The sequence below is a fragment of the Narcine bancroftii genome, chromosome 4 (assembly GCF_036971445.1).
Source record: "Narcine bancroftii isolate sNarBan1 chromosome 4, sNarBan1.hap1, whole genome shotgun sequence".
Lineage (NCBI taxonomy): Eukaryota > Metazoa > Chordata > Chondrichthyes > Torpediniformes > Narcinidae > Narcine > Narcine bancroftii.
Genome location: NC_091472.1, coordinates 110561057 through 110580914, shown reverse-complemented (window position 1 = coordinate 110580914; position 19858 = coordinate 110561057). Strand labels below are relative to the sequence as shown.

At 38.5% G+C, this 19858-nt stretch overlaps 2 protein-coding genes across 8 annotated transcripts in view; one reads left to right on the top strand and one right to left on the bottom strand.

The window, feature by feature from the left end:
• Nucleotides 1-4333, top strand: part of LOC138760988 (beta-soluble NSF attachment protein) — a 73402-nt gene extending 69069 nt beyond the window's left edge. Inside the window, exons 13-14 of one of the 2 annotated variants that reach the window (XR_011356045.1) lie at nt 1559-1710; nt 3794-4333. The gene's annotated coding sequence lies outside the window, so the exon portion shown is untranslated. The remainder of the gene's footprint in view (nt 1-1558; nt 1711-3793) is intronic. The other variant, XR_011356046.1, reaches the window with a different exon arrangement.
• A 1697-nt stretch (nt 4334-6030) lies between these two features.
• The window catches only part of gzf1 (GDNF-inducible zinc finger protein 1), a 33011-nt gene continuing 19183 nt past the window's right edge, over nt 6031-19858 (bottom strand). For all 6 annotated transcript variants that reach the window (XM_069932410.1, XM_069932411.1, XM_069932408.1 and 3 more), the window contains 3 exons: nt 12648-12815; nt 10780-10937; nt 6031-9893 (listed from right to left, as the gene is read on the bottom strand). In XM_069932410.1, the coding sequence (XP_069788511.1) occupies nt 9234-9893; nt 10780-10937; nt 12648-12815 (986 nt within the window). In that variant the 3' untranslated portion in view covers nt 6031-9233. The remainder of the gene's footprint in view (nt 9894-10779; nt 10938-12647; nt 12816-19858) is intronic.

Below are 19858 nucleotides of genomic sequence, written 5' to 3'. Positions count from 1 at the left end.
CACTCTGCTACCATTCGGAAAATGGTACAGGAGCCTGAAGATGAGCACTTAGTGCCACAAGGGTAGCTTCTTCCCCTCTGCCATCAGATTTCAGAATGAACAATGAACCACAGACACCTCCTCACCTTGTCTTTTTCTTTTTTTTTGCACCATTATTATTTATTTTGAAATGTGGTTTATAGAAATGTTTGCACTGTGAAGGTGCCACAAAATAGCAAATTTTGTGACATGTTCATGACAATAAATTCTGATTCTGCTGTAAGGAGGTGCCGGTCAATATTAGGGAAGTTGAAGTCTCCCATAGCAACAATCCTGTTAGGATTCTAAAATCTGTTTATTTGTTCCTCAGTATCCCTTTGACTATTTAGAGGCCTTTAGGCTACTCCCAAAATAGTGATCATGCCCTTCCTGTTTCTGACTTCCACTCACATTGATTCAAATCCTTCCTCAACATCCCCCTTTTCTGCACCTGTGAAACTATTCCTGATTAGTAATGCCCCTACTCTTTACCTCCCATCTTATCCATTTTAAATAATTCTAAACCGTGGTGCTTGCAACTACCAAGTCTCTGTAACAGCCAAAATATTGCAATTCCACAAACTGATCCATGAACTAAGTTTATCTCCCTTCTTCCCAATAATTATTGCATTGAAATAAACATATTTCAAACCATCCAACTGGCCACATTTATGTACCCTTCCCTGCCTGTCCTTCTTCACAAACTCACTGCACATGACATCAACCTTTACCCTATCTGTTCCATTTTGATGTGGGCTGATAGGACTTTCTGAACCTCTGCAGAATACCTCTCTCCTCTTCAAACTAAGTGGCTTGTGCTGAATCCAAAAATCTGGGCACATGACTCCTGGGCACTCTTGGAGCCAGAAACGAATACTTTTGAACTATCAGTTGAGAAAATCACATGGATAATAAAGGGGAAGACTGGAGAGGACTTAAAAAAATATTGGTTCATTAACAGTAGGAAGATCTAGATCAGTAAATTGGATCAATTGTGTAAATGAGGATTTACTTGAACCATCATTTTAGAGTGAAATGTCATCCAGGGGTGCGCTGTTACCACTGTCCAATAATGTGCATTGTGGCATCAGTCAATGAACTGAAACAAGCATTATATTCAACAGTGTGAGACATGTGCCTGGGAACAATTTCAAGGTCTGAAATTCTAGTCAAAAGTAATGCCAGGGTTTTTGCTACCTTGAACAAAGGCTCAGACCCGAAATACCAATAACATTATTTTACCTCCTATGAATGCTTCGAGACCTGCTGAGTTCCTCCAGTATTTCTTGCATTTTATGCCAACATCTGCAATTGAGTTTCCCTGTTAGAGCAGAGGGAGCTGATGTCTAGGGAGATGAGTTGGTGAAAATTATGGGTTCATTCTTCCCAATAGTTTTGGTGATTTATTTTTCTCATCTGACTTGGCATATGACAATTTACAACCAAAAGATATTTGATCTGAATTATCTATAGTGTGTTCCTTTCCATATGTACTTCCTGAATTGCTGAGTGTCACTTGCATTTTTTGTTCTTATTTCAGAATTCTGGCATTTGAAGTTTTTTGATTGACAATTGAATGACGAGGAAAAGCTGGTGTCAAGGTATTTAGAGTGATGAAGCTGAGGAGAAAGATATAGGTGATACGAGGGCCAAAACAGATCCTCAATGTCAGAATTAAAGAATGCAGTCAAGGTAATACAAATCAATTTCAATCATCTAGTTCTGACTGGATCTATCAAAAATACAACCACATTCATCCATCTCCACTCACTTGAATAACCCAGAGGACAGTGTAACAGAGTTGACTCAAAGGTGACTGAGTGGCTGGGAAGGATGAATAGATGATCTTTCTCACAGTCATAATAATGTTATCAGTTTCTTTTGTGGCACTGTGGCAAAAGAGTGATTCAAAGATTTATGCACCCAAATGGGCACACATCTAAGATCATGACATACAGTAAAACCTTGTTAGAATGCGGTAGTTGGGGGTCCAAGATTTCATACCATGTTACAGCCGAGACGTGGAACAGATGCATATATGTCAAGATTCAGGAAGCAGGAAAACAGAATGCCGTGACTCAAACCTTATAATAAGACCTTTAAACTCCACATATTAACATACACATCTTGTAAATGAGTCCATTTTTGAGTTTGAGGCTGTTAGCCACCGTTAGCCTGGCATCCTAAAATCAATGTTTGGGGTCCACAGACACCCACGCTATAATTGATTCCGTGGATTAACAAATCGTGTTCTAAGGAGGTTTCACTGTATTTGGGGGCAGTAGTCTGCAAGGACTGAAATCTGCAGATATTTGAGGAATAACATAGCAAAATGGTAAACGGTGACAGTATAAAGAGAACCACTAACAATTGATCAGGGACCAAGAAAAGAAGTTGGGTGGTCAGCAGGTTAGTGGGAATCTGGTTGGGCAATTAATAAGTCTGATTGCTTAAATCCTAATGTGTGCACAGCACAAATTTCATAAGTGGCCTGGGATATTTGGATGCAGATTATTTGTGCATTGTATTTTGAGCAACTTGTGCCACTAACTTTATGTGGTAAAACCTCATTCCACTCATTGCTAGATTTTACTCTGTTCTTTGGCAGAATTTCAATTTGAGAGTTATAAGGCTTCTTCAGGTGCATTCTCTGCCAAGAATGCGCCTGCAGAAGCAGAATCAGACCTGTGGAATGGTCATTCAGGTGGCAGCGCTGAAAGCACAGCACTATCTGAAAGGTACAGCTTCACAGGAGGCGCCTCAGAGCGCACTCCAGCTCATGTTCCTTCAGGCTGTCAGGGTTGAGGTGGGGCAGCTGGCGGGGGACGTCCCCACACTAATCCCACTGCCCCGTGCTCTCCCCACAGCTCTGTATCAGTCCCCACACTGTGGGGCGACCAGCGCGGAACGTCCCCATACTGATCCCACTGCCCTGCTATTTCCCCACAGCCCTGTATCAGTCTCCACACTGATCCCACTGCCTCATTCTCTCCCCACAGCGTATCAGTCCCCACACTGTGGGACAGCTGGCGCGGGCTGTCAAAGCAGGCCCCAGCGCTGATAGTCCGAGCTAGACATAGTGTGGAAACAGGCCCTTTGGCCCAACTTGCTCATGTCAACCAATTTGCCCCACCCACACAAGTCCCACCTGCCTCTCCTTGACCCATATCCCTCTAAATCCATGCATCCATCTATTTTTTCTTAAACACCAGTTGTACCTGCCTCAACCACCACCTCCAGCAGCCCATTCCATATACCATGTGCAATAAAAAAAATAACCTCTCATGTTCATGTTTAAATCTCTAACATCATCGTAAATCTTCTCTGCAGCTTGACAATGCCTTTCCTATAGCATAGAGAATGAAACTGATCAACACACTCTAAATGGGCCCTCACCAAAGTTTTGTACAACTGTAGTACTTGATACTCTTGGTCAGTGTTGACCCTAGGGTTCCACAAGAGGTCACTAGGGGTTCTGCGAGAAACCGTGATTTTAATTTGTAATTTTAATATACACAGATGGCATATTGTTGGAAAATCCTTGGTTATTATAAAGGCTTCAACCTCTTACATTATTTAAAATTATAAAAATCATAGGGAATGTATTTAGCAATATCTATACGGTGCCAGTGTGAAACCACCTTCACTGGTTAGTGGACGGGACTTGTACGTGGCGGATTCGTGTATCATTTAGTGACTCACTGTGTTTACCTTTATTTGTGTCAGCTTTATTTGTTTATCAAGTTGCTTATTTTTTTTTTTCTTTATTTTACAGAAATATCTGACAGCCCAATGTGGCAATTTCTTTTGAAGAGGAAACATCCAGACAATTCTGATGAGGCCAGTATGATTTTTTTTTGCATTGCCAATAAATTTGACCAAAAAAGGGGTAATTTTTTCCTTAAAAAAGTTTACCATGTGAACTGAGATAAAAATATAAGAGATATTAATAATGGTATATAATAATTCTTATGCAAGGGTTCCCTGAGACATAAACTATTTCAAGGGTTCCACAAGGGTAAAAAAGTTGAGAAATGATGCTCTTGACTGATGAAGGTCAATGTGCTGAGTCTTTTTCAGCACCCTATCTCCCTGTGCACCACCAACGGCTCCTAGAACGCTTCCACCAGCGTTGTCTCCGCTCCATCCTCAACATCCATTGGAGCGCTTTCATCCCTAACGTCGAAGTACTCGAGATGGCAGAGGTCGACAGCATCAAGTCCACGCTGCTGAAGATCCAGCTGCACTGGATGGGTCACGTCTCCAGAATGGAGGACCATCGCCTTCCCAAGATCGTGTTATATGGCGAGCTCTCCACTGGCCACCGTGACAGAGGTGCACCAAAGAAAAGGTACAAGGACTGCCTAAAGAAATCTCTTGGTGCCTGCCACACTGACCACCGCCAGTGGGCTGATAACGCCTCAAGCCGTGCATCTTGGCGCCTCACAGTTTGGCGGGCAGCAACCTCCTTTGAAGAAGACCGCAGAGCCCACCTCACTGACAAAAAGCAAAGGAGGAAAAACCCAACACCCAACCCCAACCAACCAATTTTCCCCTGCAACCGCTGCAACCGTGTCTGCCTGTCCCGCATCGGACTTGTCAGCCACAAACGAGCCTGCAGCTGACGTGGACTTTTTACCCCCTCCATAAATCTTCGTCCGCGAAGGCAAGCCAAAGAGAAGATCTCCCTGTGATGTCACTTTAAATATACTATGGCCCTGTACTCTTAGTTCTCTCTGTTCTACACTGCCCAGATCTCTTGCATTCACTGTGTAGGTCCTACTAGCATTAGTCTTTCCAAAATGCATCACCTCACATTTTTTTCTGTATTACATTTAATTAAAAATTCCTCTGACCACATCCACAAACAATTAAGACCATGCTGCCCCTGCAATCTTTGGCAACTTTCTTCACTCTCTGCCATACCTGGTACTTTTTTGTGTCATCCACACAATGCTCCATTGAACCTCAGAGAAAATAAATGTTGTTTCATTTGTATATCAAAGAAGGCTTGGCTTGAATACAATGTAAGGCTGAGAATGTGATGCTAAACCATGATTGGAGCTGCGTCCCTGCAGTGCCACAGGATAGGTTTCATTTTCAAGTACAAATCAATAGATGATCCAGCTCATTAGCAGATAGTTGCTAGTCTATTCCTGTTCTCAATGCTGGTCAACTCCAGCATTTGTGATGTATATACAGTTTTGATAGTCTAATAAGCTCAACAAAGAAATCTTAAGTCAGTTCGAAATAATATTTTCAAGTGATTAAAGCATATAACGTACATTTATATTTACCAACATATGTCCTTAGAAAAATAAAACCAGCATGTTTTCTAACAGAAATAACATTCTTATGCAAATATATTGATCTCCAATGCTAACACATTAGAAATAATGGCCTCAAACCAGTTTCATTCAAAACTCATCATAACAGAACAAATATCAAATAAATTCTTCAGCGATTTGTTCCTGTAAAATGTTTAAAAAAACAATTGGTGGATTTTATCTGGCCCATCTTTGATAGGTGCATCCATTCTTCTTAAATCCACTTCTCATGTTTTAGCTTTACCTTTCTGCCCATTCCTGTATTATGCACAAGCAAAAAGAGAATAAATGATTGGTGTCTTTTGGAGCAACTGTGCAAGGTATTTTTTTTTTGTTTTTGCATAGTCTTTTGCTGCTGCTAAAGGCTAGAGAAGCTAGATGATGAATGACTTTATGGTGTTTGGGAAGGAGGTGTCCAGGATATTTTGATAGCATCAAAAACTACCAGAAGTCTTACTCAGATAAACTTTGCAAGTTGTAGAACAACATAACCTACCAAAGTCTTTAATGAATTTGAAGCAGAGGTTAAATTATACTTGGAGTAAACATTTCGTTTTAAAAGCTGAAAAGATTTCAAATAGCTTGTTGATCATTAAAGATTTTAAGATGGAAAAACAAATTGCAAAGAATTCAAATACTGTTGAAATTATTAATGAACATCAAAATGAAGGATACCAGGACAAAATCATCTTCATAATTTTTAATAGACAAAAAGTATACACTGTAATCCCAATTAATCTACAGAGTGGCTTCAGATAGTGCTCTTAATAGAACAATCAATTTAACATGATCAACATCACACGAGGCAGTGGAAATCTCTTTAGAGAAGGTAGACATTAAACGTTATTTGCAGAAGTTAAATGACTAACTATTATGGTTGATGCAAACTGGCTAAAATCTTGATGCTGGTATGGTCACAAGCATATTTTACTACTTGTCTATACAGGCAAGATGAATTTTGTGTAATGTTTATAAAAGTGCTCTAAACTATTAATTTAAAAACAAATTATTCAGTTTGAGGCAGGGATTCATAATATTACCTTGCACCACTATATCACAGCGATTGCAGTGGTTGAAACTACATAGTCCATTTCACGATATTGCAGTTGAAGTTGCACACTGATTGGCTACCCAAAGATAGCCCATTGGTCTGCAAATAAAATGATTTTATTCAAATCTGTCAGACTACTGGTAATATCCCATATGAGTTATGAAACTATTTGAAAATTATGGTGGTGTAAAGCAGCCATTCTCAACCCTTTTTTTGGATATGGCGCCCTTAGGACTCTGCTCAAAGTTTATGGGCCCCTTTCCCTGTGAAGCAGTCAAGTTTTGGTTTCTTCCGTATTTCTTTCCTACTGACTACATGAAACACAAAAATATTTGATGAGGTGAAAAGAAAACAAGGTTTTTACTTAAATATGCTGTGGCCCCCAGGAGCCCTTGTTAAGAATGGCCGGTGTAGAGCTTAATTGGTAATGAAAGGCTTTACACCACTATAATTTTCAAATAGTTTCATAACTCGTATGGGATATTACCAGTAGTCTTGACAGATTTGACATCCAAAAATCTCAACATGCCATTATGCATGCAAGCATTCAATAGTGATGAGCTGTGGAATAATCCTATTAATAATGCCAATTCCTTTGGAAAAAAATTACATGGAACAATCACAAAATTAGCATTTTATTTGCAGACCAATGGGCTATCTTTGGGTAGCCAATCAGTGTGCAACTTCAATTGCAATATCAATTTTAAATTAATAGTTTAGAGCACTTTTATAAACATTGCACAAAATGCATCTTGCCTCATGGAAGAAGTCATGAGAAACAAGTGTAAAGAAGAAAAATATTTAGAACAGGAAAATGGGTTGATTGCAAATAAATCATTCCCAGCATGCAGTGGAACATGTTTGCTGAAAAATCAAATATTCACTGTAAAATTGGAGTATTCGAAACATAATGAGGAAGAGATATCATACTGGAGCTTTGTTTTTGGACAGGTTTAAACCCAAATTATTTCTGGTAACAGCACGTGGTTTCAATGTGGCAGAAACACTAGCAACTAGACAGGATGGAAAAATTAGAACAAATGAACCATAAATAGGGACAAATACTAAAAATCATGTGAAGAATGAGATTAGAAAGAAAATCTAGCAGATAATATGAACGAAAATAGCAAATGGTTTCAATCCACAAAAAAAGGTAGGAGTAGAATTGTTTAGGATAAGAGGGAGATTGGCAGGTAGTTTAAATAATTTACACAGAGAAAGAAAATGTTTACTTGAAATCAGGACGGTTACAAAGGCAGGCTCCTACTGTCATGCATGCTTCCCTTACCTAGAGGTGGTGTAGATTTTAGCCAGGTTTTGGTACATTGTTTTTTGTGTGTGAGAGAAAAAACACTGCATTCCTTTTGTTCCAGAAGAAGAGAATGATTAAATAGGTTTAAAATGCTTACCTTCCTTGTAGGATTGCTATAGTCTTGTTCATAACAGGATAAATTAGACAATTAGAAATTACAGAAGCTTATTGTAAAATGTATGTTTGCTGCTAATAAGGATTGGTATTTAATGTGAACCGATTCTAAAGACGTACAATCTAATTTGGATCAAGTAGGCCTCACATTGTGCTTGCAAATTTTTGTCATTGATCATGATGTGTCAAAAAACATTTTTCTGAAGGAAGTTCTCAGAACTATTGTATTCAGTGGGTAGATAGATGGGAAAGTACACCTTTATCAATACATTAGATTGACAGTTTCAAACTACTTTTAGTAATGAGAAAATTTTCAAATAAAATCAAATGTTTGATTGAAGTTGGGACAATCTGAGTTTTTCCACTGATAGGAAAAGTTGGTGCTTAAAATCTCAGATGCAAAACACAAGGTTTCTATAAATTTATTTTCCAAAGAGTTCTCAATTTGACTAGTCTGTTAAGAATGTTTTTATGTGCTATGATTATCAATCATAAATACAAGGATAGGAGCACTATCCAAACTGCCCAGTTTTTAAAACAAAAAGACTCAATACCATTTGAGTTCACTGCAAAGTCATGGATTAGAGTTAAATACGGATTCATAAGCGTCTCTTAAATTTCTATATACTAATACATTCAAAATGACCACTTCATACACTATACAGCTTCATTATAATTTTGTTTGAGCATTTCAAGAGCTTCAGATCAATGCCAATTTTCAAAGATTACAAAAGGAGGCTTATAATTTATTGAGACCAAGTTTGATATCTTGACATTATTGATTAAAAACACAGGAGAACAAGCAGCAACATTTCCCCAAAGATAACCCATCCATGACATGGTGTTAAAAGGCACATGCATTTCCACAGGGATAAGCCTGGAATTTAATAAAAGATATATTGTTAAGCTGTCAGATCTGAGATGTTATGTCTTCCACATACAAAAATCTCAACATGCCATTTTGCATTATGCATGCAAGCATTCATTAGTGTTGAGCTGTGGAATATGCCAATTCTTTTGGAAAAAATTACATGGAACAATCACAAAATTAGCATCACACGATTTTCTCGAAATTTTACAAATCACGAGTAAAATGATCTCTTGATGCTGTAAAACCAATAGTCAGAATAACTAATTAGAACTTACTTTATTTTTTAAAAAAAGCTAAATTCATTACATTGCAACCCCATTACGCACTATCAGAAAAAAATGAAAGCATGAAAGAATGGCAACTTTGAGTCTTAAAGAGAATCGTAAAAAAAGTGCTGTTAATGCTCGTGTTCACCAAAGCCGATGAACAAAAATTACAGACAACCAAAATGTGATATTTCTTTGAGCTTTTCAAGTTCTAGATTTGTTTTAAATCCATGAGCTGAGAGTGTAATGGAAATAGCATTGCTGATTTTGATCTTTACATTTGAATATTGGTCATGCCATTTACTGGATTTTGCAGCACTGGCAGGTTAGCACCCTGCATAACAGTCAACTCTGAAGAACTGGCAGATATAGCAACAGGAGTTCCACTCGCCATTTGTCCAACCCCTGCTGCATGTGTTAAAATGTTATTCATGTGACTAGTCATGGTTAAGCAGGCAGGGACTGAAATTGTAGTTACGATGCTTGTGTTGGCAGTCCCATTTTTCTCCAATGCATTACTGTCAAGGACGAGACCTTGTGGACCTGCAGTACCTAACTGCTCAACATCAGTCAAGGTATGTAAGTGAGGCTGAGCTGAATCTGTCTGAGCTTGAAGCACTGCAAGCTCATTGAAAGTGGCTGCCATGGAGGTTCCTTGAGTCACCACAGTGATGGAAGGCAGATCAGCTGTTCTCCAATCTGATGCAGCTGAAGTATCATGTTCGTGACCACCAGCGATGTTTCCATGCAGTGCAACAGCATTTTGTTCTCTTAACAGCTCTGTACAAGATGCCACGTTGTCTTGTGTATCTGACGGGGAAACCTGCTCACAGTCAACAAATGAATGGAGGTCGGTTCTTCGAACATGTCCCTTTTTTGAGCTATCGTCCAAGGTGACAAGGAAGGACTGCCATGGTGCATTCTTGTCATGGACCTGTTGGACAGCACAGTCATGTTTAAAATGCAGATTCTTCAATGTTTATGTGGGAGGGAAAAGTGGAGGGGACGGATGGAGTGAGGGAAGGAGAGGAAGGAATGGGGAAATGGTAAAGGAAAGGGGGAAGAAAGTACACACATCTTGAGTATAACACCATTTACTGTTAATTCTGAATTTCCAGCTGCCTACAGGATATTGAAACATGCAGTTCATCAAGGAAGATACTGTTTTAAATTATAATTAAAAAAAGCTATGGTGAGATAAAATTCAGAATATAGTACAAGTACTTGCAAGAGTTATGTCATTGATTACTGAACAGGAGATGTCATGGAAGAGCAATCCAGCTTGTTCCAACCCTCTGCAAATTCTTTTCATGCAGATACTTACCCGATCCTATGAACGTAATCAAATTTCTCTCCAGCAGGATCCCTGCCATGGCCCTTTTGAAAATCTTCTTCATTCTGAATCTTCTGGTTCTCGTTAAGTTCCACCGACGACAACAGGTTTTTACCACCCATTTGTTCCATAATTGTTACAATTTTAAATATCTCCAGATTTCCTTACAATTTCCTGTTATAAATGTGCCTTAAATTTTTGTGATGGTTTACAAATATAAACTGATACAGTTCACGGTTGAAAAAAATTCACTAAATTTGTATTTACATATATTTGATAAATATATCTTAAAACTGTTGAGTTAAATCTTTACATTAAAAATGGGATCAGGTAAATTCGGGTACACTGGAATCCATTTTAAATTTGTTTCATTTAGACCTTCATGTCTCTTGCCAATCAAATTATTCCTGAAAGAGACAAGTATTTATCTGCAATCAGTGCCTTTGAGAAAAAGCATCACCCAACTTGGAATAATTTAGATACTTACTGAAGCATGTCTTCTGAGTGTAGATTTATCTGTAAAAGTCCTTCCACATGCACTGCACATAAAAGGTTTCTCTCCTGAATGTATGCGATAATGGCGTTGCAGAGCATTCAACTGTGTGAACTGTTTGCCACACTGATCACAGCAATAGGGCCTTTCACCTGGAAAAGACATTTTGTCACAACTGACCAAGCCAATACATTTGGATCACTAGCTCCATTTAATCCCTCTGCCTTACTTTTTCCCTGTACTGTTCAACTTTTGTGAGAGACGCTGCATTATTCAACTTTGCTACTTTTTTTTATACCCTGCAAAAACGACTACAATTAGTTGGGTACATATTCATTTGGGGGTCCACTGAAATTTGGCACATAAAAGCAAGGCATGTCTCTAAGTCATGGGTTGGTTTAACTAATTGCTCATGACAACACTTCTAATTAAGATGGAATCCTTGATAAAGGACTCAGGCCTAAAACATTGATTACATACTTTTGTTACACTGTCCAATCAGCTGAATTTCTCCAGCACTCTTGTGCATTGAACCGATTATGATAGGGCTGGCTGAAGATTTCATTCATGGGAATAATGTCATCAAAGGGAAATTTACAGGTCAAGGTTCTTGATATATTGACATATATTCCCTGAACTGCAGACAAAAAAAAAGTGATTTCCAAATGCTATTTGTATGAAATAAGAACCTCTTCTACTCTCATTACTAAGTTTAGTTATTTCTTTTCCCAGAACCTTGTAATATTTTTGTTTTTAGTTATAGAATAGAAATCTACAGCACGGTACTGTGCCGATCAAATAACCTACTCTAACTGCTTAAAATTTCCCGACTGCAGTTTTCTCAGTTCCACTTACCTATCTCTTAAAAATCCTATTGTATCTGCCTCCACTACTGTTGTCAGCGAAGCACCCACCGTTCTCTGTGTGAAAAATTCACTTCTTACATCCCTCCTGTACTTACTCCCAAGCTTCTTAAAATGTTTCTCACCCCGTGTTAGCCATTTATGCCTTGGTGGGGGGAGCCTCTGCCCATTCACATGATCAATCCTCTTGTTCACCTCTGTCAGATCACCTCTCATCCTTCATTGCTCCAAGGAGAAAAGACCAAGTTAACTCAACCTATCCTCATAAGGCATGCTTTCCAAACCAGGCAGCATCCCTATAAATCTCCTCTGCACTCTTGATTCTCAACCTTTTTTTCCCACTCACATACCACTTTAAGTGTTGCCTGTGACATAGGTGCTCTGTGATTAGTAAGGGATTGCTTAAGGTGGGATGTGAGTGGGAAGAGAAGGTTGAGAATCACTGCTCTAGACCCAATTGTTACTGAAATATTTTGTTTAAGATTGTCATTGGCCCATTTCCTTTGGAGTTATGAAACCATGCACATAATGAGTCAATTAGGTACGATTAAAACAGTGGTTTTCAAACTTTTTCTTTCCACCCACTGTTACGAGCCCAAAGGACCCCAAAACTCAGCAGCAATAGATATTTATCATGACAAATGGTTACCTAAACAAAAGTTGTTCTTAATTATCCAGGTAATTTCTAGACTTCATAAAGAGGAGGGGTTCCAGAACAGATTCCTACAGAACACCACTGCAGTATACAAAACTTCTACAATCAACCACTGCCTTCTGCAGGCAAACCAATTTTGTACACACAAAGCAACGCCTCCTTACTTTCTGAATGAGGAATCTTTACAAATGTGCTTTAATACAGATGGTTGATTTAATATCTTTAAATCTGTACCAGGGCAAGTTCAGATTTAGTATTTGGCTTTAAAATAAATACAATAATGAAACACATTATGATTGAGATGGCTTTGTAATAAAACATGGTAAGTCAAAATCATATCAAACCTGTATGAACTCTAAGGTGCTGATGAAGAGAATTTCTCTGTGCAAAGGCTCGATAGCAGATTTCACATATAAATGGCTTTGATCCAGTATGGATTCTATTGTGGTGTTTTAAGTACTCCTTTGAAGCAAAACTCTTTCCACATGTTTCACACATAAAGGGCCTTTCACCTGCAAGACAAAGTCAAATCAGTACAGCTGTATAAACTATCTATAATGCTTCTGTGATTTGGAACGGTATTGATTACATAGGGACAGAAGAAGGCCATTCATTCCCTTAAAATTACATGCTCAATCACTTCAACCAAAGATGATCAGCATGTTATATCAACACCAATTCCCTCAATGGCTTTGTATTCCCCAACTGTCTATAAAAAAATTAACACAACCATTCTCAACGGGGGCCCTAAGGCTCCCCTGTGGGGCACAGCACATTCAAGTAAAGCCTTGTTTTCCTTTCACCTCACATAACAGGATTTAAAAAAATGTTTTTTTTATGCAGTTGGTAGAAGCGAAGTATGGAAGAAACCAAAACTTAATTGCTACACAGGGAAGGTGGGGGAGGGGGGGGGGCCCCATAAACTTTGAGCAGAGTCCTCAGGCAGCCAAAGCCAAAAAAAAAAGATCGAGAATGGCTGACTTAACATACAATTTAGAAACCCGGGATCAAGTTAGAATCTGCTGCATTTTGTGTAAGTGTGTTCAATGTATGATACCCCTTGCATTTTGAATTGTTCACTTCTCTCACGGTTTTGACTCTAATTCTAAATGGACATAATTACCTTTGTTCCCCCCCACCACAACTGGAAAAGGTTTATCTTCCTATCATATCAGTTCCTAGCCTTTTATATTCCAGGGAACACAAGCTAAATTTAAGTTCTCCTCATAACCCAATGTTCTAGTGCTGGTGACTCTGTTGTTCTAAACAGCTTTGGCCAAGATATCTTCTCAAAGAGCACACATGATGATTTGATCAGAATTTTATACAATCAACATCTTTTAAAATTCAGCTTTGTAGAAATAGGAATATATTTTTTAACTGACACAAGGAAACTCAAATTGCAAAAATAAACCCAAAATAAGAACAAATTGTTGCAAATGCAGACACACATTAGTCAGCTTCTGAAAAAGCCATGTTTAAATCAACTCTTGAAGAAAATCAACTGAACTGTGAAATCAATGGCTCAGTTCAAAGAGTAGAGAGAAATACAAAAGTCTGCAGATGTTGTGATTGTAGTAAAAACTGTCAAGGTAAGGAAGGGCTCAGCCCCGTAACATCAGTAAATATAACTTTACCTCCTAAGGATGCTGTGTGTAGCCTGGTGAAAATCTGAGAACTCAGTGTATAAAAGGAATTCATGTATGGTGAACAATGACATTCTGCATAAAGATATAAAGTGTCTTTAGGGAAATGAATTAGCTCTGGAGACACTGGTTATGTCTATTTTAAACCTGACCTTGTAAATTAAGCTTTGGTACATATGTACTTTACAAAAATTCAGTGTTCCAAAGATTATGGAAGCTTTGCATTTGCTGATCCATAAAACCAAAAATGCAGCATGCGTTTGAAAATCAAAATTTTAAAAATGTAAATGCTAGAAATTTGCAAAAAATAAAAACACAGCAAATGGTGGAAAAATGGGTCAGATAGTGGAAAAAGAGACAAAGTTAATGAAGTCTGAAATGTTTACTCATTTTCTCTACCATACATGATGCCTGCCCTCCCCTAGTTTTTTTTTCTAACATGCAAGCAAGATTACCATTTACTGTTTTATGTGCACATAGCCTTTTAAAGTTTAAAGGATTTGCTCATTCAAAAACATGTAAGTTCGTACCAATACAATTTAAAATCACTCCTTAGGGAGGGAAAACACCACAGAGATGAGAGATTTTAAAAGGGCATAGACGAGTAATGGTCGAATGCAAAGGATGGACAAACTATTTCAGAACTAAAAGGGCAAGAGTATGTCAAGACTTATGATTCAAGATTACTCAGGGCAAGAGAGGCTATGGTGAAATGCAAATGTAGAAAACAAAAACCACTATATTATTATTACAGGATGAAGAGGAAGATGAGCAGAGTTGGGATATTGCAAATGGAAATCAACTAAAGAGTCATGTTGACATTTATACTGGCTTGGAGTGAAAATAATGTTTGGACAATTAATCGTTGATGAAGGGATAGATTAGTTTCCATGATGTAGGATGTAGTCAACTTGGTGTTGATAACATCACTCATATTTTTGATTGTGCTTGGATTCACTCCTGCTTTCTTACATTACGGAGCTTGGTCTTCAGATTTATTGTCAGAGTACATACATGAAATCACATACAACCCTGAGATTCTTTTTCTTGCGGGCCAGGCAGAATTACCACTTCACCACTGGTGTTCAGATAAACCAAACAAATTTTCGCAGCAATATAAAAGTAAACACGAAAGGTTGCAGATGCTGAAAACCTGGAGCAACACACAAAATGCTGGAGGAACTCAGCAGGTCAGGCAGCATTCACAGAAGGTAAAAGATAGGCAATGTTTCATCAAGCATAGCAAGAAATGGGCAGACATCTGAATAAAAGTGGTGGGGAGGGGAACGAACACAGGTTCCCAGCAATATTCCTCCTGTAATTCTCTTGTGGTTTTGAATTAAAGATGTTCTTTCAACAGAATTTCTTTCCATAATTGAATTTTGCAAAAATAAACACAAAATTTGGCCAATATCATAGTTTAAAAAAAAATCGCATTTCTAAACAGAAGAGCAAACTAAACTGAAGGCAGGCACTTTTCAATAACATCAAATGTATTGGCCAAAATATTTCCCTTTTAAGTAAAAATACCAGGAACCATTAATAGAGTGAAAACAGCAATTGAACCGAATCTGATATACCAAGAACATTTGAGGATGTCACAAAATTTACAGAAATAATGAATATTACTTGGAATGTATGTGGAATATTATGTTCCGTTCTAGTCACCTCATTACAGGAAAGATGTGGATGCTATAGTGGTTGCAGAGAAGATTTACAAAGGTGCTGACTGGATTGGAGAGCATGCCTTATGATGATAGGTGGAATGAACTTGGTCTTTTCTCCTTTGAGTGACAGAGGATGATGGCTAACCTGACAGAGATAGGTGCATGGAATGCTCTGCTGGTGGAGGCAGGAACAATAAGATCTTTTAAGAGACGATCAGATAGGTACATGGAACTGAGAAAATGGAGGGTTATGCAGTAAAGAGGTTGTTAAAGCAGGTTATTAGGTTGGCACACAGTAGATTTCCATCTTCTTAATACAATAGTTTTTATAAACAACTGACAAATACCACCTGTTCACACAAGCTATAATGATCATCAATAATGTTGCACTATGTTGCCAAAGCTTAACACATAATTAAAAAACTAGGTAGTAATGGAGAAACTCAGCAGGTCATGCAGCATTCTTCAGATAGCAAAGATATGTAAGCAACATTTTGAGCTCATCAAGGGCACCTGAATAAAATAGTGGGGGGAGAGGCTCTGGCCAACAAGTCATAGGTGGATATAGATGGGAGGACAGAACTGCTAAAAGCTAGCAAGTGATAGCTGTGAATGATGGAGAGAATGGTGAGCTGGAGGAAAAGGGGGAGGGTGAGTGGTGAAAGGTGGGGGTGGAGAGGGAGAGAGAGAGGTCAATGTTAATGCTATTTAAGGTTGGCCTTGGTTTTGCCAGTGCACAAAGCCCTGGATAGAAATGATGGCATGGGAGCGGGGTGCAGAACTGAAATGCCCACTGGGACATCCATGCTGTTACAGCAGCCAGAGTGAAGGTGCTCAACAAAACAATCTCTCAGTCCAAATCCACTTTCTCTGATGTATAGAAGAGCAGTAGATCAGCCCTGCAGATTCACAATTGAAGTGTTGCTTCACTTGAAAGGGCTCTTTGGGGCCATGAAAGGTGGTGAAGTGCAGCACTTCCTGTGGTTACAGGGGTAGTTAACAAAGGGGCAATTCATAGGAAGATAGGAGAGGATAAGGGAGTAAGTGAGGGACCTGTCCCTGCGGAAGCTGCAGAGGGGAGGGGAGAAGACGATGTGTCTGGTGGTGGGATTATGGGGTAGGTGGCTGAAACTTCAGAGGATATGTGGTGGCTTGTGGGGTGGTAGGTGAGGACAAAGGTATTTCTGTCTTTGTTGCATACCCAGATATAATTGAATTTTTGTTATATCAAGATAATGACAAGATCTAACAGGCTTAAAATTGACATGAAAATTGTCATGCTGCATTTTTAAAAAAGGAATAAAAAGTGTACTTCAATTTTAAAACACCCATTTCAACGTACAGTACATTTTTGATTATCCAAATGGTTGGGACCTTGCCTGTGTTGGATAAACGTTTTTTTTTGGAGAACTGGTCATTTTTTTTTAAACAGCCCAGTAACAACAGTAAATCACTTGTAACAGTGTTTAAACAACAACAAACAAGGGAAGGCTTTTTAGCATTAAAATAATGTTTAATTCTCACCAAAAAATTGGTGGCCACTGCCAATCATTGACACTTCCCCATCGAAGCCCCACTCTTGCCTGGAAGCCCGACATCCCCGCGCTGCTGGGTGCCAAAGGTCCCCTCTGCTGCCAGGAGCCCGACGTCCCAGCTGTTCTGGGAGGCCGCTCTCCTTGATGATGCCGCCACAAGTGATTCTTCTGACAGCTTGCGGCTGGGTGAGTGGCACACAGTTTGAGAGGGAGAGTTGGGAGAGAAAAGTCAATAGGGGAAGGTAAAGAAGAAATAGAGAAAGGGGAGGGAGTTACTGAAACAAGGACAATTGTTCTAATCTCAAGTGAATTTTTTTCCAACCTGTGACGTCAGTTCAGCTCTGAAATAATTTTGGATAAATGAGGATTTCTAATTTGTTTTGGATATCCTCATTTATCCAAAATTTAATTTGTTTTCCAGATAAATTAGGATTTTGGATAATCTGATTTTGGATAACTGGAGTTGTACTGTACTAAATTAGTTACTCTAAGAAACCATAATCATACTAAATTAGTTGTCGGTTCTTTTTTATTTGATTACGGAATCAAATTTTTTCAAATGTGTTTCCAGGCTTTGATAATGATAAGCAAGCATCACTGGGAAGGCCAAAGAAAATGTCCTCTGCTAAACACTTCTTATCAATTGGATGCAAGTTCTCCATAGGGGGAAATATGGCATGACACATTGGAGAGTATCTCTACATTAAATTGTTACCAGTCTGAACCACAATTCAATGTTCAATATTACTTTAAATAGTAAAGGGGAGAAAAAGACACTGTGTATATTCAAGAGGGAAATGTTTGTGTGTATTTTGGTCAGTATGGTTCATAGTGTGAAAAATTTAAAAAAAAAGTAATAAAAAGTATAAGTAAATAAATTGTGCATGAAACCTTAAAAAAAATTAATAGTTAATAATAAACAGATATTTTGATGCATATGTGAAATTATGATTTCAGCTGATTTTTATTCACATTGCAATGCACCATATTATATTATTTCTAAAGGCCAGATAATAATGCCCAAGTTTGAATTAATCAGTTTCCAAAAATTAATTCAGCAAAGATCATATCCCAATGTTTTGGAAATTCAGAGCAACTTTATTGGTATCAGTGTATTAGAGTCAAGGATAATGATGGATGCTGGTCAACTAGCCATTTGCAGTTTCAATGTTTCTAGTTCCAACAGTCTGTGGTTTTCTTTAAACAAGTGAAGCAGCTAATCCATAATTTCTTGAAAACAGTTTGCTCAAATCAAAACTTGTTTGCACAAGGAGGACTTCCTTTCCTAATGTTCTTGGACACATTACTTTCCTGCAGTATCTTTTGCAACTCTTGAATATCCCTAAACAGATTGAATGAATTACATAATATTTATATCAAATTAGGTCTATAGGATAATGGAACACATTTATCCAGTGTCACATACTTTTTTACTCACCTCAAAAAGGCAAATAACTCGTGTTTAAGTACAGTGCACTAGATTGAATCTGAGCCAAGCTGATGCATACATTGCGTGTACAAATGGACCATTATTGAGGTTGTTGATTTAATTTTTAACTTTAGATATACAACACGGTAAAAGGCCCTCCTGATCCACGAGCCCATGCTGCCCAATTAATCTAAAAGCCCTATATGTTTTTGAAGGGTGAGAGGAAACTGAAGCACCTGGAAGAAACTAGACTCAGGGAGAATTCTTTTCTTTTCTCTACAACCGATGGACTGAAATCTTGGAAAAAAAAAGACCTCCTGACCATTCCACTTCAGTGGGGTGTTATTAATTTTAGCGTATTCAAGTGCTGCTCTTAAGATCACGTTCCAATTCCTGAAGCTCAACAGCCTCACAAGGACCTGTTGAGGATGCATTTTTTTCGAGGTCCGAAGATTTGATAGGCTCTTTCAATCCAGACGTCCACCGGCATGAAGTACCTCGGGAATTCACGATTCAAAGAATTTAACCACATCCCTTCCTTCAACACCTTCTTCTAAACCAATTATGCATACATTATTTCGTCTGCTAAAGTTCTCCATAAGATCAATCTTATCAAGGAGTATTTGTTTGTCCATCATCCACTGTTTTGCTTGGTCATGCAGTTTTTTATTGTACTTTTCCAAGTCTCTCTCAGCATTATTCATTTGTTCCATTAAATCAGTAATTGATTCACCCATGTCTTTGATTGAGTCTGTTAATTCTTTTATCACTCCTTCAACTTTTGCAAACTGTTCCCAAGGCTTCCATCCTTGCTAGGACTATCTGTAATTCTTGTGCAGAGGTTCCTGAAGTTGAGGCAGCTCCCTTTGGACTATGTCGCAAGCGAACTCGGAGCTTTTTCCGACTATTGTTTTCATTTTTTCCCATCATCGTTGTTAATGATCATTATCAGTAAGCTTTTGTAGCAGAAAAAAACTCCAAAAAATTACTTTGAAACTCTTCATGGAGAACTCAGCCAAAACACGTCTGCTCAGACTTGTCGCATGGCCATGGCCCGGAACTCGATACTCTTGATGACTTCAACTGTCGAGCCATCAATAGTCAATGCAGCATGGTCCTCCAGGGCCCTCCTAAAGTCGACAACCATCTCTTTTGCTTTATTGTCATTCATATGTAGGTTGTTGGCTCTGCACCAGTCCTTTAGCAACTGCACCTCATCTCTGTCTGCTGACTCCTCATTCTTACTAATAAGGCCCACCTCGGTTGTATTGTCAGCAA